This window comes from Pelophylax lessonae, assembly GCF_965119305.1.
Source record: "Pelophylax lessonae genome assembly, chromosome: 2".
Taxonomy (NCBI): domain Eukaryota; kingdom Metazoa; phylum Chordata; class Amphibia; order Anura; family Ranidae; genus Pelophylax; species Pelophylax lessonae.
Window position 1 is genome coordinate 399827181 of NC_138769.1, and position 25260 is coordinate 399852440.

Genomic DNA, 25260 nt, shown 5'->3' on the forward strand with positions numbered 1-25260 from the left:
CATCGCATAAGTGTGACCCGGCACTGAATCTGAACATCTGCTTCATTAATGGAGATGCACTGCATACATCACATTCCAAAACATTCTTAAATACACTTTCTTCAGAACTGTAGAGATAATTTTACCATATGTTGTACCTGGCTGTGATTTGTAAAAGAAATTATAATTAATTCTTTGGGGTATAGGAAATAATTTTTTTTATTTTAGAGTAAGTTGTCTATAGGGAGCTAATTACTGTGTGACTAGTTCATCTTTCTTTATCCCTGTAGAGAATAGTTTATTTTCAAATGTAAGCAGTGGAAAAAGTCATTTGTGTGTAGTACAGTTTAGGGAATCAATTACCAAAATGTTCCTATTATATGTAGAAAGTTATGACAACATTGCAACGTCTGTTGCAAACAATATTGATGCCACTGTAAACTTCCTGCAATTAATAGGAGTAGTGCAGAAATACTCTTTCTGCATGGAGCCGTATGTGATATTTAACATTTTCCACAAAACTGCACATGGTTTTTAAAGCAGAACTGAATGCTCCCTTGCTATGGGACTGCCTCCACACTGCAAGGGTTAAATACTTGTTCAGGTCTAGAGCAGGGGTCTCCAAACTTTCTAAACATAGGGCCAGTTTACTGTCCCTCAAACATTAGGGGGGCTGAACTGCATCTATTGGGAGTAAAAAAATTCCCAATGTCAGTGGGAAAAAGCCATGCCCCATCTTTGTGGGCACTGGGTATCCTTGCTACTTCCTGGGGCTATTCTTCTCTCTCTATAACGTAACAACTTTATGTGAAACCTCACATGTGCTTAATAAATAAATAAATATATATAAATATATAATAAAAAAAATATATATATATATAGTGTCCTTTATCTCCAGTGGCATAAATATTTGGTGACTTCAGCAATCATAAAGTTCATATGCCAACATATAAAGTCCAATTTGGTGCTCCAGTCTTTGTACTACCAAATAAATAACCTTAACCTCTTAACCTGTGTAGACATTTTTTTTTTAGCTGGAGGTGGTCATACTGCAGTGACATAACATATATGGTGTATATATTGATCATAGTAAAGTAATTTATGATGCATTAATATTCCTCTTGCAATACGTTTGATAATTACATAGATATCAAATCAAGGAGAACAGTTACATATTGCTGTATAATTTATTGGTTTATTTACCACACAATTTGTTTCCTTTTCAGAACCTGCGTATAATTTATAATCTTTTCTTTTTCTCTTTCCACAGGACAGTGATCTCTCACACTAAAAGCCTGGACTTAACTAGACCAGTCACTTATGTTACAAATGCCAGATATGATAAGGATCAAGGTGTACGTTGATCTTTACGCTCCATTTTTTTTGTTTGGTGTATTGTGGAACTGCATCATGCAAACAATACCAGGGCCATGAGGCTGTGATAAGTCAGTCTCAAGTCCTAATCCGCATAATACAGTAACTCTAAAAACATTCACCTGTTCTGATTTAAATAAACTGTAGAAAGCCTTTTTTGCTTATGTTCTAGAAGTGCTTAAAAATTCCCCTTTGACTCCTAAATCCAGTGAGACTTCAACTGCTCATGCAAATCTCAGACAGAGTTTAGCCCGGCCTAGTTCACCACTGCGAACTACAGAATATCATCTCCCTATGTCATGGAGAGGAAGTGGTGCTCTATAGTCCTAATACACTTTTTTTACCTAGGGTGAAGATGCTGCTTTTCCATAGATGTAGTAGTAGTAATCGTGTGAATATTGTCAGCCTAGGATTAGAAGTGGATTACTGTAAGGATCTCTGGGTGAAAAAATAACCAAAAAAGCCTAAAAAAAAGAAAAATAATTCAGCCACCACATCTAAGGACTGATATGCTGCTATACTTTTATATCATACTTTTGTTCTTAATGAAGAACTTCACACCCACCCTGATTTATTTTATTCCTCCCCTCTTATTTGCTATCCAGGATTGTCCTTAATTCAAATACCTGCCCACTGAACCCAGCTTTGTGCCTCCTTGAACCACTGTTTAGGTGCCAAAGCCCCGGTCCCACGTCGCCATCTTTCCTTCTGACCTCATCGGGAGGCTGGCTGCCTCTTTTGGGCTGTTACAGACAGCCCTCAGTAATTGATTTGACACTGCTATAGAAGGTAGTAGTGGGTCATAGCACAAGCCTAAACATGAACATAGGTAAGGATTAACAGGTGAAGTAGAAGAGTTTAATATAAATTTAAACTACATAAAATGATCACAATAAATGTCAGGTAGGTAGCAGAGGTTTACTTTACAAATAGACAACATATATATTTACAGTATGTATGTTGTATGCTGTATGTATATACTTAATTTACTCTATTTGTAACTGAATTGCTCTGATGAATGCCAAAATCAGTCATATTTATACCTGGTATAGCCCAGATCAGCAAATTATGCCTTTTCACTCTCATTGCAATTTGCCTTTACTTATTGCGATAGAGTGTTTTGTGGCAAAAGATAATCAGACCAGTGCCATATGTTGTAGAAGGGCCAGAAAGCCAGACACCTCAGAAGAACTGAAATACATAGTCTATCAGATAAAAACAATAATAGATTGCTGCATGTATTTTACAGGCCCCATATGTGGATGTGATCTGCGTCAATAGCTACTTCTCTTGGTACCATGACCCAGGCCATCTTGAGGTGATTCAGTTCCAGCTGAATACGCAGTTTGACAAGTGGCATGAAATGTATCAAAAGCCAATAATACAGTCTGAATATGGAGCAGACACCATTCCTGGTTTCCACAGCGTGAGTACAGCTAGAAGGCTAAATTAAAATGTATGATATTAAAAATGTATATATATTTTGCAGGAATATGATGCAATGTTGCTAGTTTTATCTGTCACTGTTTAATTACGTTATAGCCATGCCATGTGCAATGCTGTACCTGACAAATTGCCAGCGTTATCCTAGCTAGAAGCTGCAGAGAAAATGGCTATTTACCCTTGTATATTGATCCGGTCACTGCCACGTTTTTATCAGCAACAGGACTGCTGGTGACATAGTCCTCAATTTATCCTTGACCCACAGCAAATCTTGTGAACTTTGTCAGTCTGTTGTACAATGCAGTAATAGCTTACTGTTTAAGCAGTTACCCGGAGATAGTAACAAAATGTTGGTCTGCCTACCCAAATTATAATTTCCAGGTTCTGCTTATGTTTGATCTCATTTTACATCGACATTGGGTCCACTGTGAGAAGTATGTATGTTTGTGTTTTCTGTAATCACAAATCCAAGCTGTCCATTGCTGTGCTTTTTTTTTCTTTCAGTAGTAGTTTTTTTATATGCTGTGGTATAATTGGTGTGATCGTCATTACACTGAAAGTAGAACTGGTCTTGGTCTGGAAGAAGAAAATGTATAATCTGACTTCCAGTGTCTGTAGTCCTTTTGATAAATAAGGCACTCTGTGCTTTTTGTTGAGTATAGTGTTACAGACCAATTCTGAGCAGCATACTGCATTCTAGCATTAGTTGCACAGCCCAAGGTACAGACTTTTCAATTTTTTTTTTGCAGGACCCTCCAGTAATGTTTACAGAGGAATACCAAGAAATGGTCTTAAGGAACTACCACTCTGTTTTTGACCAGAAGAGAAAAATGTTTGTTATTGGAGAACTCATCTGGAACTTTGCAGACTTCATGACTGCACAGGGTGAGATAAAGTGGTTGTTTCTTCTACATCATCTTCCTGGGGTGGGAGTATTTCTTTGAATCCCATTCTTGTGAACCAAGTTATAAATACATTTTATGGCCATCATAACCAAGGTTTGCTTTAAAAAAAAAAAAAAAAAAATACTCCAGCACATTTATAAAGCACAGCTTTGACAGGCCTCTCTTCCTATCAAAAAGCTTTCCCTGCAGCATTATGCAGAGAAAATTTTGAAGGATTTCCCAGGCTTTACTCTACATTGCATCTATAGTTTATGCCTCATTCGTAATAGGTAATTAGTACAGTGTCCTGTAGATATCATTATCTGCTCTATAATTATAAATCACCTATTCGCACTTAATATTATCATTTTTAGCACTCTAGAGCTGGTGTGTGTGTTTGTTTATATTAATAATAGCCAGGGTGGACAAGAGTTATTGTGGAATTCTGGAGTCAACGGGTTCACACAACTAGACAGCAGATCTTTTTCCCACTTTGCATGAAAATACAAGTGACTACTATTTAATAGTTCCCTCCTATTAAAGAAGACTATGTAAAACATCCAAAAACAAAAATGATGCCCATCTTAGACCCTGATTTCCAGCCTGTACATCAAGGTGCTGGTGATATCACTCCCCACAAGATCCTAGGAAAGCTGGGGATCCCAAATCTCGCAAGAATGCACACTGGCACTGTATAGTTGGTGCTATTCAGCAAACACCACAGCTACAGTGAAGTTAGAAGGTTCACTTTATTTATTCCTTTTGTAATCCACTGCATTTAGATTATACAGAGTTGATCAATTGTGGACGGGGTTTGTTTGCTAGTTGAAGCAACTTCTCCTTTCTAGCTGTATATCCAGTTAGATTCAAACTTTCAAGGCAGGCTTGAGTTAATTTGGTGGCTTGTTGTTGTTGACACTTTCATAAGTCTGACTTTAGTGATGTGAGAGTCAGGAAGAAGTCAGCAAAGTGTGTAGAGACTGTGTTTGGAAATACCTTTCCTGGATTACTAACAGATAATCATATGCTCCCAGATCACCACATTCATAATAAAATGTAGTGGTGGCTAATGTGCAGCTGCTTTGTCTGAATGAAAAACGAATATGTTCCTGTCACTACATGAACAGTAAAAATAAAAAAAGAGAGCTTCCCAATGACACTACCATGATGCTGCTTCCCTGGGCACTGCATGTACTTCAGGGGTTGAATATCTTTTTGCCCCACAGCACTTAGTGGTTCCTCCATTCAGCTTGCATGTTCTGTAATGACATACAAGCCATTTGGGGGTTGTAACCACTGTATTCACATGCACAGAAATATTGAATACCTGCAGCTGCTTGGGAGAAGCATTGTGGCAGCATTCCAAGACTTGTAAGTAGTGCCTCTTCCATTTTACTGCAATTGTTTTTGCTGCTTCAAACTAAAAGGATGATTATAAACACTGTCATTTTTTTTCTTTTTTGCCATCTGTGTCCCATAGGGGAGATTTCCCTTTACTTCCTGTCCCAAAGCCAAAACAGGAATTGAGAAGAAATACCTGCAAAGGGAGGGAATCCCAAGGTGTCAGCAGGATCACCAGAATGATTGTCTCCACCGGAAGATTTCCCCTTTTATTTATTTTCTAACATCAACCCAAAATTTGGAATTTTCTTTTACTTTCACTTAATAATAACACTTCATCACTTTCAATGATAACAGTAAGCAGGACAAATCGAGAGGGTGAATCTCCCTAACAGGGGCACCGACAGAAATAAAAAATGACAGATTTTCTAATACCTCTCCACTCTATCCAAAATTAAACAAAAAAATTCAAAAAAGGCTTCTCTTTCGATCATTGATGGACACAGCTCCATATCTTTTTGAACCTTGGGTTTATGCTGTCCCCTACAGGAGTAGGACACTAGGCGGAAAAAAGTTTGACTACGCCTATAGGGCAGTCGCAGGGGTCTTCAGTTTTGTTTCTGCTTAGTCAGGAGTAAGGACCTAGTTCCTTGCTGGGATCTCTGGTTCTAGCATTTTTTTTCCTTTTTAAACTGATTTTTTTCCTCCTTTTATTATTTTCTGTTCCTGTGAGAACTACAATCAACTGCCGGACTGGGCGATGGACTGGATATTCTAGATCCTTACGGTCTTCCCAGTCTGGCCAGTGCTAGGTTGGCCACGACATAGCCCCACTGGACGGGGGCTGGCCGGCGAGTTAAATGCCTCGCAAGGACGCGTAACCCTGGTCACGACCTGTGTCGCAGCGCGCCTGTGGACCGCAGCACCGCCATTCCAAAAAGGATGCGGTGGTCTGCCTGTAGTGGTGCCCACCGGTTGGAGCCTCGGGTTCCCCCTCTATCCCCCAGTCCCTCTAATCATGCTCCAGAAGGGGGGGGGGGGGGGTTGGATGTGGTTGTTGCTGACCGGGTTGCACAACGGGGGGAGGGGGAGTTTGAGCAGGTTCCCTGTCTCCTGGGGTTTAGTGACTGGGGCAGGGATGTCCTATGGCCTCCCTGCTGCAGTTGTTGGGCTAGGGGATCGGATGTTTTTATCTGCGGGTACGCGCTTCACGCAGGCGGATCGGGCCAAAAATGTAGCCCGCAGCTTTGTGGCCTACTCGCGGCTGACTGACCAAGCTGTCCGAGCTGCTGACTGAGCGGATATAGCTTTTGGGCACCGCCGTTGAGGGGCGGCCTCAGTGAGTTTAGCTGAAGCCCCCCAACTCTCTCCCTGGGCATCTGCCGGATTGTGGATTCGGGAAATTGCGGCTGGGCCTCCACTGAAATTTAGGCCACGGCCTGCAACCTGTTGAGCCATATGGTCAGCCTTGCGCCATGTGGGCACTTCATTCTTAGTGAAGTGTAGCAGGCATTATTGTGTGGGGAGGGGGGGTACTCTGCCTGGGTGTCTGCGTCATGGCAGGCGCCCCTCCTCCTCAAGGGGGCTATGTCCTATTATGTCCTCTATGGAGGGCGACCCTTTTGCTGGGACTGAGGTTGGCGGCCTCCCCTGCTTGTTATGTTTTCAGGGTGAGCTTAGTATATAGCGACCCTACTGGGTTTACGTCCATGCACTTCGAGTGCTTTGACAGTGAGGATAATTCCTATTTTACTGCATATGCGCATGAAAAGGCGCTGGTGGATGCACTGATTGTATCGGTGCGGAAAACACGAAACATGGGGGATGCAGCTGCTGCTGTGTCAGAGGCGCCAGTCCTTTTGGAGCCCGCAGGTCTTCTAAAGCGGCAAAGGTATTCCCCTTTTCCCACCTACTGTGACAAAATTGTCAAGAGTCAGTGGAGTTGTCTGGCAATATGGTGGTGCCTAACCGTTTCGATAGATGGTATCCCTTGAGGAATCTCTGTTGAGTATATGGGCAGTCCCAACTGTGGTGACTCTCAGGTCTCCAGGCTGAATAAATCCACCCTAATTCCGGTGGAGAAGTCTCCAGTTTTAAAAGATCCTTTTGACAGGAGAGCCAAGACTTTGGTCCGCCACATGTTTACTGTGGCCAGTTCGGTCCTTAGGCCGGTGTTCACCATAGCATTGGTGTCCCTGACTTTCCCGAGTGGGCAAAGCTTTTGCGCCAGGCTCTGGAGGGGGGAACAGCTTCCTCCTGCCTTTGCAGAGCTGGCGGACTTGTTGGTCCAGGGGTTGCAGTTCATCTGTGATGCCTCTCTGGATGTGGCTCTCTTAGACTCTGGGCTGTCCGTGACAGCAATGATCCTTTGGCTCATAATATGGCTAAAATGCTGGTCTGCGGACCAGACTTTCCAGAAGGTCTTATGTGATCTTCCATTTGTGGGGTAATCGCCTTATCAGAGGCTCCATGAGGACCTTGTCTGGTATCCTGAAAACGGGTCTTTTCAGACCTGCAGACAAACGCCACTTCTGCCTGAAAGGGCGCAGTTACCCGTATCTGGGGTGGGGGAGGATGTCTTTGCTTCTTTCTGGACCCGTAGACCTCCATGATCCAAGACAATGGATCCACAAGCTGATTCAGTCCAGCTACAAGATTGCGTTTTCGGTCTTCTCCTCCAAGGAGGTTCTTTCCTTCTATCATCTCTGGTGTCCAGACAGTCTTTTGTGTTGTTTTTTTGTTTCGTGTCATTCTTTGTCTTGTTTTTTTCTTTTTTTGTGAGCCTGGTCACCCGCAATCATGTGGGTGGGCTATTTTTCTGTCTGGGATATTTTTGATCTTTGCGTATTCAATTAAGAAATGTTTCAATTATGGACTAAAAGTAACAGTAAAATATCTTTTTATAAACAGTATCCCTCCGCCACTTTTTGTCAACAAAATAGCCTCTTTTCTCTTACGTCCTCTGACAGTCGCCGCCCACTCATACAGTCTTCACTTATGGGTATTGTCCTTATCCATAGGGGTAAACTAGGCAAAAGATTTTTGTTAAAATCATACATAAAAGCATTTGCATGTACACACCCACAGGGGGCTGTCACTCTGGACCATAACCTCATGCTAGCAGCATTCTCAACTCAGTTTGTCTTTTGCCTAGCTAAGGGGTAGACAGGCTTTCCCTTGCTGGGGCTGCGGTCCCAGCCTCTCTACTTTTCTTATTTCATTTTATTTATGAAAAAGTGTTTTTTCTCTTTCTCATGATAGAATTTTATTTGTTCCTGCGCTTAGTTAGTCAGATCAGAAGACTACAGCGTTTGCGGAGCTGGGAATCGGACTGGTTGTCCTGGTATTTCAGGACAGAGAACCTTACAGAATCCCAGCCTGCCATCGAGCTTTTAGCAGGCTATGCGTACGCCCTGGCCTCGCAAACGACCTGTCCCTGTCCTCAGGGACACTGCCCACAAATGTGGTTACTTCGCTAGGATGACTCTACTGCGGTACACCGCGTGTAGCTAGCGTCCTGTTTGGCTGACGGTACCCCCACCACCTGGGGTGGGAGGCTTCCCGTCTCACGGCGGCACCCACGCTATCGCTGGTCGGTGAGTAACCCCTCCATTTGGGGAGTGTCTGTGGGGCCTCTGTGTTGGGGATGACAGTCTGCCTGTGATGTCTGTATTATTCCCCTCATGTCTGTCGGTGTCCTTCCCGGTCTCTCCCTGTCCCTGTGGGCACTATTGCAGTTCTGCTGCGCTGTGGGGGGGTCGCGGGGGGTCCCTCTCCCCGATGTGTGCCTTTTGTGTACTTTGTGGGGGTGTCAGCGGCCATTTTTTTAGTGTGGGCGCGCTATTCAGCTTCATTATGGGCTCTGCGCTCCTCCCTGCAGCATTTTCGCGCCCTTCCGGCACCATCTTGGATGTGGCACAGTCCTTCCAATACATGGGCTCGGAGGCCATTTTCCTGAAGCCTCCCCATTACATTACATAGGCAGCCATTTTCCCTTAGTCTGTGTCCTCTAGCGGATGATATAATTTCCTTTATTCAGACTGCAGATCGTTCCAGCAAAGCGTGGAGGTTGTATCTATGCCTTCTGGGGGTCTTTTAGCTTCTCTGGGGTCACTTTTTTTCATGCTGGCAGTCACTTTCCTGTTGGATGCTTGTCACACTATTTCATTGCTGCTGCAGTACCTCGCGGTGCGATCCGCATCGGTTACTACTTAAAGGACCAGCGCTTTCCAAACTTTCATTAGATTTAATATGGATTCCCAGGATAGCAAGTTCCCCCCAGCTCTGAGCAGAGCTCCCTTGGCGCTGCACTATCGACTTTAGCATCATAGGTGGATCTGCTGATGTCTGAACGGTCTTTTGGAATATGGGCCAGGCCTTCACCTTCTTCTGATTCAGATTCTGATATGGTTGTCATGGACAGTGTACCACCAGTCCTCCACCAGCAGGGTACGCGGTCATCCTTTGGGACCCGCAGAACCCGGAAATTTCATGAAATGGTGAATGAACATTGGCGCAATCTAAAGCTCAACTTTGTGGTCTCTAGGCGGTTTGAGTACCGCTATCCCTTCGCGTCTCCCACGGATTCACGCTGGACTGTGGCCCCTAAGGTGGACCACACTGTGTCCAGGTTGAATAAGGCCGCTCTAATGCCCGGTGTTTAGGGACCCGGTAGACAGATGGGTGGAGTCTATTACCCACCACTGCTATATGGTGGCGGGTTACTTGCTGAAACCCGGGTTCGCTTCAGTTCTGGTGTCTCGGGCTGTGCTGGAGTGGATTGAAGTTATTCAACGCACCATGCAGGCGGATTCTGCTCCCCCTGCTACGATGGCCATGATGGAACAGGTTTATCATGCTGTACTATACCTGTGTGACACGACCTGGGATGAGGCCCCTCTGGTCTCACGTTTGTCTGCATGCACGGTGCACATCCGTCGCATTGTGTGTTTTAAAAAACCTGTCGGCTGACCTGTTTTCCTAAGGGACGGTGGCTGACATCCCTTATGCGAGGAACAGACTTTTTGGGGGATCCCTGGATGTGTTGGTTAGGGGGTCACAGGGGGTGAGAGACTCTTCCACCCCAAGTGGCAAAGGGTAAATTCTTCCGCGGTAAGCGGGGCTCTTCCTTTAAAACCAACCAGGGGTCTTTCGTGTCTTTAGGGCACTAGACAAGGGCAAACCCTTCAAGGGCCCGAGTGGTCTGCAGAAGTCCCTAACGCGCTGTTCCAGTCCGCCTCCACCTGATGGGGCGCCCTCACCCGCTTCAGGGGTGGGGACGTCTGCGCTGTTTTCCCGAACCTTGGCTGCACCCGATCGGGGTGTAAGATCAACTTTCGATCACGCCCGACAGACGGATTCTTCCCCTCAAATCTTTATTGAACCCCGGATCGTCTCCTCGATCTAGATCAGGCGGTGCAGGATCTGCTCGCCCAGGGGGTGATTGTCCCGGTGCCTCATGGGGACAAACTGTCGGGGCTTTTAGGTCGAATCTGTTCACAGTGCCCAGAAAGGAGGGCAAGGTACGTCCGATTCCGGACTTGAAGTTATGAACCGATTCGTGCGAGTTCAGAAATTCTGCATGGAATCTATTCGATCGGTGGTGGCTTCTATGAGTCCGGGAGATTTCCTGGCATCCGTAGACCTCAAGGATGCGTATTTACACATCCCCATTTACGAGGGTCATCAGTGGTACCTCCGATTCGAGATTGCAGGAGCACTATCAGTTTGTGGCATTGCCATTCGGTCTCGCTTCGGCCCCAAGGGTGTTTACCAAAATCTTGGCTCCTGTCCTGGCCCTGTTGTGGGCGCAGGGGATTGCAATCCTGGGATATCTGGACAATTTCCTGTTTAGGTCGAGTTCCAGTGCGACCTTGGTACGCGATCTGGCTGCCACGGTTCAGATACTCCAGGAGTTTGGGTGGACCTTCAACTTCCAGAAGTCGACGTTGTCCCCTTTTGTCTGGCTCCCCTACCTGGGGATGGTTCTGGACTCTGCTCAAGCAAATGTCTTCCTGCCGGAGGTATAACTCCAGACTCTACAGAGCGGGGTCAGGTCCTTTGGGGACAACATTCCTTGTCACTCGAGGCGATACCATTTGCACAATTCCATGGACAGTGATCGCCACGGATGCCAGCCTGTTGGGCTGGGGCGGTATTCTGGGCACTTTGTCTGCCCAGGGCACTTGGTCGGAAGAGGAATCCTCTCTGCCGTTAAATGTGTTGGAACTAAGAGCGATCGACCTCTTAGTTCCAACACATGTTTGTTGCATTGGTTGGGTCATCTGCAGGACCGCCCTGTGCGTGTGCAGACGGACAATGCCACTGCGGTGGCATGCATCAATCACCAAGGGGGCACCAGGAGTGCCTGGGCAGCCAAGGAAGTGGCCGAGAATCTGTCATGGGCCGAGACGCGGGTCTCGTCACTTTCGGCAGTTCACTTTCCGGGTGTGGAGAACTGGCAAACCGACTATCTGAGCCGCCAGACCCTGGACCAAGGGAAATGGTCCCTACACCCGGAGGTGTTTTCAGATGCTGTGTGCACGATGGGGATCCCCGGGCGTGGATCTGTTCGTGTCTCGTCTCAACAACGAGGTGGAAAGGCTTGTGGCAAGTACTCGCGATCCTCTGGCAGACGCCTCGGACGCGTTGGTGGTGCCGTGGAATCAGTATCGTCTGATCTATGCCTTTCCTCCGATTCAATTGTTGTCCCGGTTCCTTCGCAGGTTGGCCTCGGTACCAAAAGCAGGTGTTCATAGTGACTCCAGACTGGCTGCGCCGGTCCTGGTACGCGGACATCATGCAACTGGTCGTCGAGCCTCCTTGGCGGCTCCCCTCACGAGACGATCTGCTGTCGCAGGGGCCGATCTTCCATCCTGCTTTACGGTCGCTGGCTTTGACGGCGTGGCTGTTGAATGCCAGGTCCTGAGAGATCGAGGTCTCTTGTCGGCGGTCATTCCTACCCTCCTGAAGGCTAGGAAGGCCTCTTCTGGTAAGATTTATTATCATACCTGGAAGGCTCATTTTGCCTGATGTGAATCTCCGGGTTTCCATCCTCGCTCCTTTTCGGTGGCGAGTGTGTTAGCCTTCCGGCAATCCGGCGTGGATCAGCGTTTGGCGCTGCCCATTATTAATGGTCAGATATCCGCGCTGGCTATTCTTTTCCAGTGCCCCCTGGCATCAAATTACTTGATCCGCAATTTTGTTCAAAGTGTGCGTCATCTGGCCCCCCCTAGGAGGGCGCCGTTAGCTCCTTGGGACTTTAATCTGGTCCTGTCCGTTTTCCTATGTCCTCCCTTTGAAAATATCAGGGAGTTTTTTCTGCTGGCACTGTCATGGAAAGTTGCCTTTTTAGTGGCTATCACATCTGCTTGCAGAGTGTCGGAGTTGGCAGCCTTGTCCTGCCGCTCTCCCTACCTAGTTGTCCTTAGGGACAAGGTGGTCTTTTGCGACCTCATCAATCCTTCCTTCCTAAGGTGGTTTCTGCCTTCCATCTCATTGAGGATATTGTTTTGCCTTCGCTGCGTGCGATCCTAAGCACCCTAAGGAGTTTGCCTTGCATTCCTTGGATGTTGTCAGGGTGATCAGGGTCTTCCTGTTGTCTACTGAATCCTTCAGAATGTCGGATTCTCTCTTTGTCCTTCCTGAGGGACCACGGAAGGGCCCGGCTGCGTCTGCGGCAAACATTTCTAAATGGATCAGGCAGACGATTGTAATGGCCTATTCGCTTGGGGAACAGGTTCCACCTTTCCCTGTCCCGGCACACTTTACCAGGGCGGTGAGTGTGTCTTGGGTTTTTTCGCCATAAGGCGTCGGTGTCCCAGATGTGCAAGCGGCGACTTGATCAGCCGTGCATACCTTTACCATGTTTTGCAAACTTGATGTTTTGGCGTCGGCCGATGCCTCCTTTGGCCGCACAGTTCTGAGTGCGGCTGTACTTTAGGGGGACATAACAGTTTTGCGTCTGTCCCTTCCTGTTGGGGGATTGACCCCTTGGTTTTTTGCTTTCCTGGGTTTTGTTGCTCCTGTTGAGCTTCTTGTTACCCAGTGTTTTTTACCCTTATCTTGGCGATAAGGTTCCTTTTCTGACCTGGGTGTTGCGTTACCCTTGTGGCGGTTGCGTTTCCCACCCCTCAAGTCTACACTGCTTTGGGAGGTCCCATAAGTGAAGACTGTATGAGTGGGCGGCGACTGTCAGAGGACGTAAGAGAAAACAAAATTTTTGTAAGAACTTACCGTCCTCTGACAGTCGCCTCCCCCGCCCCTCTTTTGGGGTTGTTGGATCTATATACTGCTTGCTACCAAACTGAGTTGAGAATGCTGCTAGCATGAGGGTATGGTCCAGAGTGACAGCCCCCTGTGGGTGTGTACATGCAAATGCTTTTATGTATGATTTTAACAAAAATCTTTTGTCTAGTTTACCCCTATGGATAAGGACAATACCCATAATTGAAGACTGCATGAGTGGGCGGCGACTGTCAGAGGACGTAAGAGAAAAAGAATTTTACAGTAAGTTCTTACAAAAATTCTGTTTTTTTTCCTGTCTATACAAGATATATTTTTTGAGGTTCTTTCCTTCCAACCTGCGTTTATCCCCATACCGCCTGCGAGGTCTCTTCGGGGCGGTGCAAGACTTGCTACTACAAGGGGTGAGTGTTCAGGTCTCAGTATCGGAACGTTTGTTTCATGGGTTTTATTCAAACATGTTTGCAAGTCCCAGGAAGGAAAGCGAGGTATGTCCCATCTTGGACCTCAAGCTCTGAACTGCTTTGTGTGGGTACAGATGTTTAGAATGGAGTCCATTCGTAAAGTAGTGGCATCCCTACATCAGGGGAATCTTCAGGCCTCTATATCGATAGTAAGGACGCTTACCTTCATATTCCTATATATGTGGGTCATCTGTGCTTTCTCCGCTTGGGCGAGGAGCATTCTCAAGAGGTCTCACCTTAACCCCTCAGGTTTTTGCAAGTGTTGGCATTGTTGCGCCAGCGGGGGATTGCGTTACTAGAGTACCTGGATGATCTTCTTCTGAAAGCAGAGTCTCCGACTGCTCTGAAGGACAACCGGGAGATTACTGTTTGGAATCTGCAGTAGTTTGGTTGGAAATTAAATTTCCAGGTATTGGTTCTGGTTCGATCCACCTAGTTGGACTATCTGGGTCTGTTCTAGACTCGGCCTCAGCCAAGGTGTTCCATGGGACGAGTTCCAAAATCTGTCCACATGAGACCTCTGCAAAGAGAGATTCTTGCCATGTCTGGCAAGAATCCACAGTCTCTAGACAATCTAATCCTGTTGAGCTGGGGTACGAGAAGGTCCCTGATTCTTCCTTCCCCTGTACTGGAAGGTGGTCACCACGGATGCCAGCCAGTCCAAGTGGGGTGGCGTTTTTTGGCACAGATTGTGCTCAGGGGGTCTGGACTCTGGAAGAATTCAGACTACCGATCGATATACTGGACATTTCTTCCGGAGGTGTTTTATCAGTTGTGTCTCTGGTGGGGAACTCCCGAGGTGGTTCTGTTTGCCTCTCGTCTCAACAGGAAGGTGCTTGGATTTTGTGGATCCTCTGGTGGACGCTACAGATGCACTGGTGGCTCCTTTAGAACCGGTATCGTCGGATTTACATCTTTCCTCTTCTAGAACTTTTGCCAAGACTCCTGCGTAGGCTTGAGGCAGAAGGGATAACGGCCATCCTAGTGGCTGCAGACTGGCTTTGCCGTTCTTGGTACGCCGATCTGATACGGTTGTTCGTCATTGCTCCCTGGAGACTTCCTCTTGGAGGAGATCTGTTGGCTCAAGGGCCAATCTTCAATTTTGCTTTACAGTCGGTGGCTTTAACGGCTTGGCTGTCGGAAGCTAGGTGCTGAAGGCTAGAGGGTTGTCTGAATCGGTAATTCCCACGCTGCTGCAAGCTAGTAAATCTACTTATAGGTAGATTTACCATCGCATTTGAAGAGCGTACTTTGCGGATGTGAATCTCTTGGGGTGACTCGGAGTTTGTCTTTTCTCCAACGAGATGTGGAGCAGCGTCTGGCCTCAGGTACCATCAAGGTCCAGGGTCAGCATTGGCGGTTTTCTTTTATCCTCCTTTGGCTACGCTTTCTGTGGTTCGCACCTTTGTTCAGGGGGTGCGGTCTCCATTGCCCTCATGGGATCTCAACTTAGTGCTGTCGGTTCTTCATTAACCGCCGTTGGAAAATATTCGCGAGATTCCTCTGCTTACATTGCTCCAGAAGGTAGCCGCCTTGGTGGTTTTTTCCTCTGCACGTAGGGTGTCGGAGCTGGCAGCTTGTCTTGTCGTTCACCTTACTTGTTGGTTCACTGAGATAAAGTGGTGCTTTGTCCCGGCCAGTCGTTCCTTCCTAAGGTCATCTCTGGTTTCCATTTAAATAAAGGCATTGTGTTACACTCCTTGTGTCCTAAGCCTAAGCACCCTAAAGAGGTTGCCTTACATTCTTTGGATGTGGTTCGATCAATCAGGGTGTACCTGGCGGGCGAATGAGTTGTTCCGAAAATCGGCCTATTTGTCCTTACAGATGGACCCTGTAAGAGGCTGGCCGCGTCTGCTGCGACCCTTTCCAGACGGATTACGCAGACGGTGGTGCAAGAATCCTCCTTTCCCTCCCTGTTAGACGTATTCTACAAGGGCACTTAGTGCATCTTGGGCATTCCGTCATCGGGCGTCGGTGGTGCAGGTTTTCAAGGCCTGGTCGTCCATGCGCACTTTCACAAAAGGTGGATGTGTTGGCATCTGCGGACACTCAATCCTCTGTAAAGTGGATTCTCTTCTCTTCCACTTTACAGAGGATTGAGTGTCAGCAGATTTCAGATTTCCTGACAATCCAAAGCAGCTCCAGAGCTCATTGTGATCTCCATACCTGGAGGAGAAATTAGATTGTGTCACTCATCACTTCCAGGACACCCTGATACCCAGGAGAGTGGACAAGAGTGTACCTTGATACTGGAGCATTGAAACAAGCGTTCTATGATCCAGGTTGCCATATGGTAACAGGGATCAACTGCATCTGGTAAGCTCTGACTCCTGCCATCCCTGCACAAGTGCCTAGGTGATACCCACCATCACTACTCCCCTGCATGGTTGTGATTACGTCACTGGGACATTTTGGGTTGTACATGCACTATGGTTGGACTTTGAGCGGATAACCTGAGTGGATATTTGAACAGAGCACAGTTGCACTTTATTGATTTATATGTATTTTTATATGTATTGCACTTTATTAATATATATATATATATATATATATATATATATATATATATATATATTGCACTATTATTTATTTATATTTGTAAGAATTTGGTATGCCACTAAGATGTTTTAAATAATAGAGGATTACACAGAATTTATTAGAGGTTGAGTATCTTATGGTTTTAATAAGGGGGTGACCCCTCATTTTGTACTTGGCACTTTATAACCCACAGGAAATATTACTTTAAAATATATTCACATATGCACTTTATTGTATGGTAGGATTTTGCAGGTCGCTGTTGGAGAGGATTAGTCCTCTTTGAGGGTGTACTTTTTTGTCAGGTGAGCTCCAGTTGTTCCTGGTTGAGCTCCTGTTTTCCCTGGTTGGCTACGTTTAGCCTTTGGTAAGTATGTTTGTTGCTGTGTTCTTTCCACCCCTCATGTTGAGATGTCCCAAGGGTCAAGAAGATATGGAGCTGTGTCCGTCAATGAACGAAAGAGAAAACTGGATTTTTGTCTTACCGTAAAATCCTTTTCTCTGATGTTCATTGACGGACACAGCACCCGCCCCTCTATTGGGTTGGGTTATATGTTTTTCTGACACTGCTTGTTACAAAACTGAAGACCTATAGCAGGAAGTGGGAGTATACCCCCTAGGACTGCCCTATAGGCGTAGTCAAACTTTTTTCTGCCTAGTTTACTACTCCTGTAGGCGGCAGCATAAATCCAAGGGTCAAGAAGATATTGAGCGGTGTCCGTCAATGAACATCAGAGAAAAGGATTTTACTGTAAGACAAAGTTCCAGTTTTTCCCTTTTTAGTTACTCTTTAATTTTGTAGTTGTAGTCACGTTAAACCTTGAACTTTCTATGCCATTTCAAGGCCTAAAGTGGTTCTAAAGGATGAGTTTTTTTTTTTTTTACCTTCATGCATTCTCTGCATTAGGGTAAAAAACCTTCAGTATGGAGCTTCCCTCCAACCCCCCCTTACTTACCTGAGCCTGATCTTGATCCAGTGATGTGCACAAGAGACTCAGCTCTCTTCCTCAACATTGGCTCAGACACCGCAGTGGGAGCTATTGGTTTCTGCTGCTGTCAATCACAGCCAGTGAGGAGGGGGCGGGGCTGAGCCACACTCATCTATGCATCTATTGCACGAGTGCCCCCTTAGCAAGTGGCTTGCTATGGAGGCACTCAGCAGGGGACCCCAGAAGAGGAGGATCGAGGATACTTTGTGCAAAACCATTGCACAGAGCAGGTAAGTATAACCTGTTTGTTTTTTTTGTTTTTGTTTTTTAATCTGGAAGTTTACAATCACTTTCATTTTCAGTTTTGACAGGAGTGTATTGTTTATAAAAATAGAAAACTTTTGCACTGTGGGTTTATGTGTTGGACAAAACTACATGTGCGATAATGCATATTCTACTAGTGGATGGCATTAACGTTTGATGTAAACTTTATATTGATTAAAGTAACTTTGTAAGTGAAAAAAACTGAAGTCTGCCACTGCATAGGTGCCTGGCCTTACCTTTGCCTTGCTTGCTCCTCCCCTACCTAGATTTACCATTGGTGTTCCCAAAATATCTATACAAGTTTTTCTGCTTTGAGACCGTGGAAACGCACATAAGCTAAACTGCCTATTCCCCTGCATAACAGCTTCTGGTACTGGCAGTTGGTCAGACACTGAGCACTGCTGAAAAGTTGTATTCCATACCCAGAAGTACCAGGTATTTGTAGGGGAAGACAGAGATAAGAGCAGGTACCTTTTTTTTTTTTCATTCACTTTGAGAATAATTTGGTTATTCTATTGCTATCAGTCATTAGTAAACAGTTTTTATAATTATAATGTAACAACTGTCCTTTCTACTCATCTGTTCTTATGAAACAGTGTCCTGTGTATTAGTAGTCTTAGTGACTAGGCCCTATGTTAGTGAATAGACCTTATTAGGAACATGGCCTACACTATACTTTTAACAGGATACAGGTCTACAAGGTTTGTTGTATCACAGTTAAAGTTGCCAGTTAAAATGTGATCTGTTGTCATTATCTTTGGAATAATATTATTTTCCCACCTCAGGCGTTACAAGAGTTGTTGGCAACAAAAAAGGCATCTTCACTCGCCAAAGACAGCCCAAAACATCAGCTTTCATTCTGCGGGACCGATACTGGAAACTGGCCAATGAAACTTGGTATCAAAACCAACCAAATTCTAGGTATTAAATTTTCTCCTTATAATATTTGGGTCTTCCAAAGCCTGCCATAAACTGGCCTACAGAATTCCTACCTACTGAGGCTGACTTCATATTGAATACGCCAATGGGTATAGTACTGAAATGTTTACTTCCCAGCCTTCCAAACCACAATGCAATATATACATAAGACTTGTGGTACAAAAGTGGCTTGAATGTTTAAAATTGCACACACAATGCAATACTTTGCAGTACATATTATGTACATAGTTATTACGAAAGCACACCCATCCTACAATTCATTTTGTTTTTCTAAAATGAGAGATTTCATTTTTTTGGATGATGATTCTTTTATTCTGTATATGTAATTTAATAAATTACTTTTTGATTGGTGCTGAGGTTGCCTTTGGCATCTGCATGAGATAATTGTGTACCTAACTGGATCAATCGACAAACAATGTTTTGATGAATAAAAGTTTAATATAACTAAATTTGTGTAATTTTATTTACTTGAAATATGTTTTTTTTTTCTCTTCACTAATTTTCTGACTATTGTAGTTGTGAGTACCCAGTTTTCAATTCTGATAAAAGTAACCTACCATAGTTATCATTGGAGGGTAATCACTTCTGTGCTGACCATTTGACACGGTTGGTAAGATTGAAAAGACACTGGTCTGTCCAGTTTATCGTGTGTGTGTGTGTGTGTGTGTGTGTGTGTGTGTGTGTGTGTGTCTCTACTGATTTCAGTACACATGTACATTGTGTTTGCAAAGAAAAGCATCTAAACATTTTTTGGATTTATTCAAACTCCCTGCTGACACCACCAAGGGAGGGAGTTCCACATTCTTACCACTTTAACAGTAAAGACACTTTAAGAAGTATCGTTTTAAAAAAAAAAAAAAAAACCTGTTATACTTACCCACTCTGTGCAGTTGGTTTTGCACAGGGCAGCCTGGCTCCTCCTCTTCTCGAGTCCCTTGTTACTGCTCCTAGCCCCTCCCTCCTGTCGAGTGCCCCCACAGCAAGCAGCTTGCTATGAGGGCACCCGAGCCAAGCTGCAGTTCCGTGTGTTCATTCAGACTTGGAGCTGTGTTTCGGCCCTACCCCCTCTCTCTCCTGATTGGCTAACTAACTTTGACAGTCGTGGGAACCAATGACTCCGCGGCTGTGTCTCAGCCAATCAGGAAGGCGAACCCAGATGGCCGAGGGACTCGTAGACCTTGCTGGACAGTGATGGGGCTCAGGTAAGTATTAGGGGGTGCTGGGGAGGCTGCTTCACACAGAAGGCTTTTAATCTTAATGCAATAAGATAAAAAAAACCTTCTGACTTTACAACTCCTTTAACCTCTTCCGACCACCCGCCGCCTTTTTACTGCAGGAGTGCGGCCCTCCTGCGCAAACCGACGTAGACCTACATCGGTCACGCGCCTGCAGCTAGGGGCGAGCGCGTGCCGCCGGCGCCGCGCTCCCACCCCCAATCGGCATCGGGGACTCCGATGCACGGGGCAGGCGGCTCCGATTGCCGCTTGACACCCGCGATCGCTCCCGGCTGAGAGAAAAGAACGGTCAGCTGTTGTAAACACAGCTGACCGTTCTTCTCCCTGGAATGATCAGAGCGTCTGTAATCCTTCTATATAGAAACACAGGTCTCTGTGGTCATTTCACAATCCATGCCCCCCCTCACAGTTAGAATCACTCTCCTAGTCACATTTAACCCCTTGATAACCCACAGTGTTAACCCCTTCCTGCCAGTGTCATTATTACAGTAACAGTGCATATTTTTAGCACTGATTTACTGTAATGTCACTGGTCCCCCCAAAAGTGTCAAAAATGTCAGTTAGGGGTCCAACCTGTCCGCAGTCCCGCTAAAAATCGCAGATCGCCGCCATTACTAGTAAAAAAAAAAAAAAAAAAAACAATAAAAATGACCTAAATCTTTTCCGTAGTTACTAGACGCAATACATTTTGCACAACCCAATCAAAATACGCTTTTTGTGATTTTTTTCTTTTGAGAAAGTGAAAAATATTGTTTTTTTTTTCAGAATTGTCGCTCTTTTTTTGTTTATAGCGCAAAAAATAAAAATCGCACAGGTGATCAAATACCACCAAAAGAAAGCTCTATTTGGGATGGAAAAAAAAAAGGACATCAATTTTATTTGGGTACAGAGTTGCACAACCGTGCAATTGTCCGTTAAAGTAATGCAGTGCCGAATCGCAAAATATGGCCCGGTCATTAAGGGGGGAAATCTTCCGGTCCAGAAGTGGTTAAGATAGCATCATTCTCCTGGGAGAATAAGTATAATGTTTGTAGTTGTTCAAAAATGTGGAACGCTTCTTCTGCGACCATTTTCAGATGGATCTGACAAATGGTGACAGGCCTATTCTATCAAGGGTCCGGTTTCTCCTTTCTCTGTAACGGCGCACTCTACTTGGGCGCTTAGTGCTTCATGGGCCTTCCATCATCAGGTGTCAGTGGCACAGGTTTGCAAGGTGTACACTTTCACTAAGTTCTACAAAGTGTATGTGTTGGCATCTGTGAATGTTTCCTTTGGCCGCAAGGTTTTGCAGGCTGCGGTTTAGAGGATCTGTTCCCTCTTTGGGGGTGTATTGTTCAGGTTGGGCTTCTGTTACCTGATTGGCTCTTGTGTTTACCTTTTGGAATTTTTTGTTGTCCCACCCCTCATGTTTGGCACTGCTTGGGGAGATCCCTATGGTTCTGAATATGGAGCGCTGTGTCCTTCAATGGACTCAGAGAAATAGAATTTACGGTCCAAAAATCCTATTTCTCTGAGTTCAATGATGGACACAGCCACCCACCCCTCTATGGAGTTTTAATACTTCTGACACTGCTTGTTACTAAACTGAAGGCCTATATATATATATATATATATATATATATATATATATATATATAATCTCCATCTTGGTTACTATTAATGATACTACAGTGCCTTGAAAATGGACCACCCCGCTGACGAAGTCTATGACGCAACGCGTACAGGGGAGGAGCCTGCACGTCATCACGTCGATTCCCAGAGACCACAGGCAGCGTTTGATGCTATGATAAGTCCGCACTGCTGAAGTGCTTTGAAATGTAAGTGCGATTTCACCATTTATGATTTAATAAATAGCCTTATAATCAGAGAGCACTAGATCTTGCTTTTATTTTTTCCACACCGATGCCATATAAACCTGGAGGGACTATCAGGAGGCGGTGATGGGAAGGCAAACCAGACTGCAGTGATTATCCCAGAGTGTGTATTGACTCTCAGGAGTCTGTTCCTAAGGTGAGCTGCTAATCTGTCACTAGTCACTAGGAGCACCTGGAGTGAAGCATGCAGCACTTTTGATCACGTTTGTGGATGAAGATTTTTTGATTTTCTTTCAGTCACTATTTTCACTGAGGATTGGGACTATTAATATTATTGATTTTATAATCACGGCTCAGAAATTGATTTATCACTTTAGTATCACAGTTGATGGACTGATTTAGAGTTATTGTGATAACATTTTGTACACCAAACATTTTTATTTATTTATTTATCTCCAATGAAAGACTTGGCGCAGCAATAATATTTCTCTATCGCTCATTGACAGACGTAGTCTTCTTGATTCTCAAGAGCTGGGTTATGTTGTCTCCGCAAGAGTAGGACTAGGCAGAAAGACAAAACGTTCTGGCTCCACCTTAGGGGCAGTCCCTGAGGGTATATCCTCCCTCTCTCTGCTACAGGGAATCAGTTTTTTTCTGTCTAGTCAGGAGTAAGGACCTAAGTTCCTTGCTGGGATCTTTTGGTCCTGACAAGACTTTTTTCTTTAGAAAAAGACATTTTTTAGGTAGTTTTTCTCCAGTGTTTTTCTTGTGAGATCTTCAAGCAAAAATGCCGGACTGGGCGACACTTGTGGTCACCCCAGCCGGCCTACGAGCGCGCGCAGACCATGGCATTGCGCTTGGTCGGCCGCGACACATTCAAGTAAGTATGCGGGGCCGGGCGACGGGCTGGATGTTGAGATCCAGTGGTCACCCCGGTTTCTGCCTACGAGCGCGTGCAGACCAGAGCTCCGCGCTGGGTCGGCCGCGACGGAGTCCCAGTGGAGGGACTGACCTTGCGAGTTAAAAGTCTCGCTTGGACGCCAGGAACCAGAGAGTCGAGGCGTCCGGAGTGGTCCACAAACCCCCACCCCGGTGGAGAGGGTATTGTGAAGAGAGGGTGCCTGTCGGTTCGGTATGGTGAGTAAACGTTCCCTTTTTTTCTTTCCTCGTTATGAGGCAGTATGAATTATGGGCCCCTCCATATATGGTCAGTATATATCTGATACTTATAAGTCCCCCTTGTAATACAGCATGTGTTTGTGGGAAGTGGACTTGGTTTGAGAGCTAACACTCTACCCAGCAGACTGTAACATTACAGCAGACATAGGAGGTATAATCCTACCTTATTTGTAGTGTATCTCCTGTAGATCCATATATCGCCTCTTAGCAGAGATGCAGGTGGATGTGCTGGGAAAACGATTTCGGCGGTCCGCCGCCATTTTGCCGTAGACCAAGTGCATGTATGTCCTCAGGTCACGCCGGCCGCCATGTTTTTGGAGTCTTATGTCTCTTCTATGGGGGCGGCCATGTTTCGTGAGCCCAGCTACCTCGTGGAGAGCTGGGAACGCCGGAAGGCGTACACAGGGGGCGGAGCCACGTCCTTCTACCCGGGAAAAAGCAACAGCTCCTTCCAGTCTGTAAAAGACAGACGCTGACTGCAGTTGGTTGGAAACTTCACTGCATCGGTTGGTGAGCCTTGGGGGTCCCTCTCTCTCTCTGTGGGATCGAGAAGCAGGTACTCTGAGGGGCGCTATTGCGCTAGGGGGAGACACACAAAAAAAAAAAAAAAATTTTTTTGTTTTTGCTGGCAAAGGTGTCCTGAATTAACATGGACCCTGCCACTCATGTATCTCCTCCGGATCCCCTCGAGGGGTCTGCAGGATCCTCCAGCACCCCACTGACAATTGAATCATTGTCAGCTATTATGGAAACTTTTGTGTCCCGGGTGGAAGTGGCTTGTCGGGGACAGGGCGCAAGAAAGCGACCCCCGCCTAACCCCTTATTATCTGAAACCTCGGATTCAGACTCTGAGCCTATTTCTGCAGTTGCAGGTACTTCATCTGGGATTGGTGTCTCGGGTCCTGTCTCTTCAGACAGCGAAGAGGATGTTCCGGCATCAGCCATAGCCCGAGAGGAAGCGTTGGTAAACGCACTCATTGTATCTGTTCAAGAAACCTTAAGGTTACAGGGTATTCCATCGGAAATAGCTGAAACTGAAATCCCTTTTGGGACTAAAAAACGCATCAAAGTGGCGAAGGTTTTTCCATTGCCCAAATGTTTTGGCAATCCAATCGAAGAAGAATGGCGTCTGCCAAAACGCACTTTTACTATTTCTAAACGCATTAACAGGCGTTATCCGTTTGAGGAAACCCTCATTAAGAAATGGACAGAACCACCTGTGGTGGATTCACCAATTGCTAGATTGAATAAAGCCACGGTTATTCCTCTAGAAGACGCTCCGTCTTTTAAAGATCCAGTGGATCGCAAGATAGAAGCTATGTTTCGCACCATGTTTTCCTTGATTGGATCAGCTTTCAGACCTATAATAGCTATTGGTCTGGTTTCGCAGGCTGTAACTGAATGGACCAAGTGGTTACCCTGGGACTTAGAAGAGGTCCCTCAGGCGGTATCAGATTTGTTGGAACAAATGATACAGGGGTTACAGTTTGTGTGTGATGCGGCGTTAGACGCCACTCCATTATTGGCGCGAGCATCAGTCTCAGCAGTGGTTCTCAGGCGTACACTGTGGCTAAAAGGTTGGTTAGCCGACCAAGGTTCCAAAAAAGCATTGGCTAATATCCCCTTTTTAGGAGAGCGTCTATTTGGAGCTAACTTAGATGAGATCATTAACCACTCTACTACCGCTCACAGTAATACTACTGCGGCAGAGTGGCTCGTTCCCGTCCAGCCACGTAGTATTAACGTGACTGGACTCCTCCCCTTCTGGGCGGCGCTTGCGCGCCGCCGGAGGCTCGCTCCCGCTGTTTTCATTCACAGCGGGAGTCGGGCCAGGGGAGGAGCAGCGGCGATCGCCGCTGCTCTTACCCGATCGTCGGGGATCGAGTCTGGAGATCCGCCCGCTGTGTGTAAACACAGCGGGCGGATCTCCATAGTGACAGGGAGTGACAGATCGGACTGTTCAGCATAGCTGGACATCCGATCTGTCCATGAATCACATAGTCAACTCCCCCCCTACACGTCAGTAAGCACCAGGCATACATTAACCCCTCCCTCTCCAATAAAATTAACCCCTTCCCTGCCAGTGTCATTTTTACAGTAACAGTGCATATATATAGCACTGATTACTGCAGTAATGTCACTGGTACCCCCAAAAGTGTCAAAAATGTCAGTCAGGGGTCCGGTCTGTCCGCCGCAATGTCGCAGTCCCGCAAAAAAAATCGCAGATCGCCGCCATTACGCGTTAAAAAAAAAACACCAAAAATGACAGAAATCTTTCCCTTTGTTAGTAAACGCAATAACTTTTGCGCAAACCAATCAAAATACGCTTATTGCGATTTTTTTTTACCAAACATATGTAGCATAAAACAAATTGACCAAAAACTTTTAAAAAAATTGGTTTTTACATCTTTTTTGGGGGGAATTTCATATAAAAAAATGTGAAAAATATTGTTATTTTTTCAAAATAAACGCTCTTTTTTTGTTTATAGCGCAAAAAGTAAAAATCGCACAGGTGATCAAATACCACCAAAAGAAAGCTCTGTTTGTGGGAAAAAAAGGACGTAAATTTCGTTTGG

At 45.6% G+C, this 25260-nt stretch overlaps 1 protein-coding gene across 1 annotated transcript in view; it reads left to right on the forward strand.

Annotated features, from left to right (window-relative positions):
- Window positions 1–18861, forward strand: part of GUSB (glucuronidase beta) — a 50117-nt gene extending 31256 nt beyond the window's left edge. The window contains exons 9-12 of the mRNA XM_082245480.1: window positions 1250–1334; window positions 2603–2779; window positions 3546–3681; window positions 18303–18861. Of these exons, the coding sequence (XP_082101606.1) occupies window positions 1250–1334; window positions 2603–2779; window positions 3546–3681; window positions 18303–18445 (541 nt within the window). The 3' untranslated portion in view covers window positions 18446–18861. The remainder of the gene's footprint in view (window positions 1–1249; window positions 1335–2602; window positions 2780–3545; window positions 3682–18302) is intronic.
- The last annotated feature ends 6399 nt before the right edge of the window (window positions 18862–25260 follow it).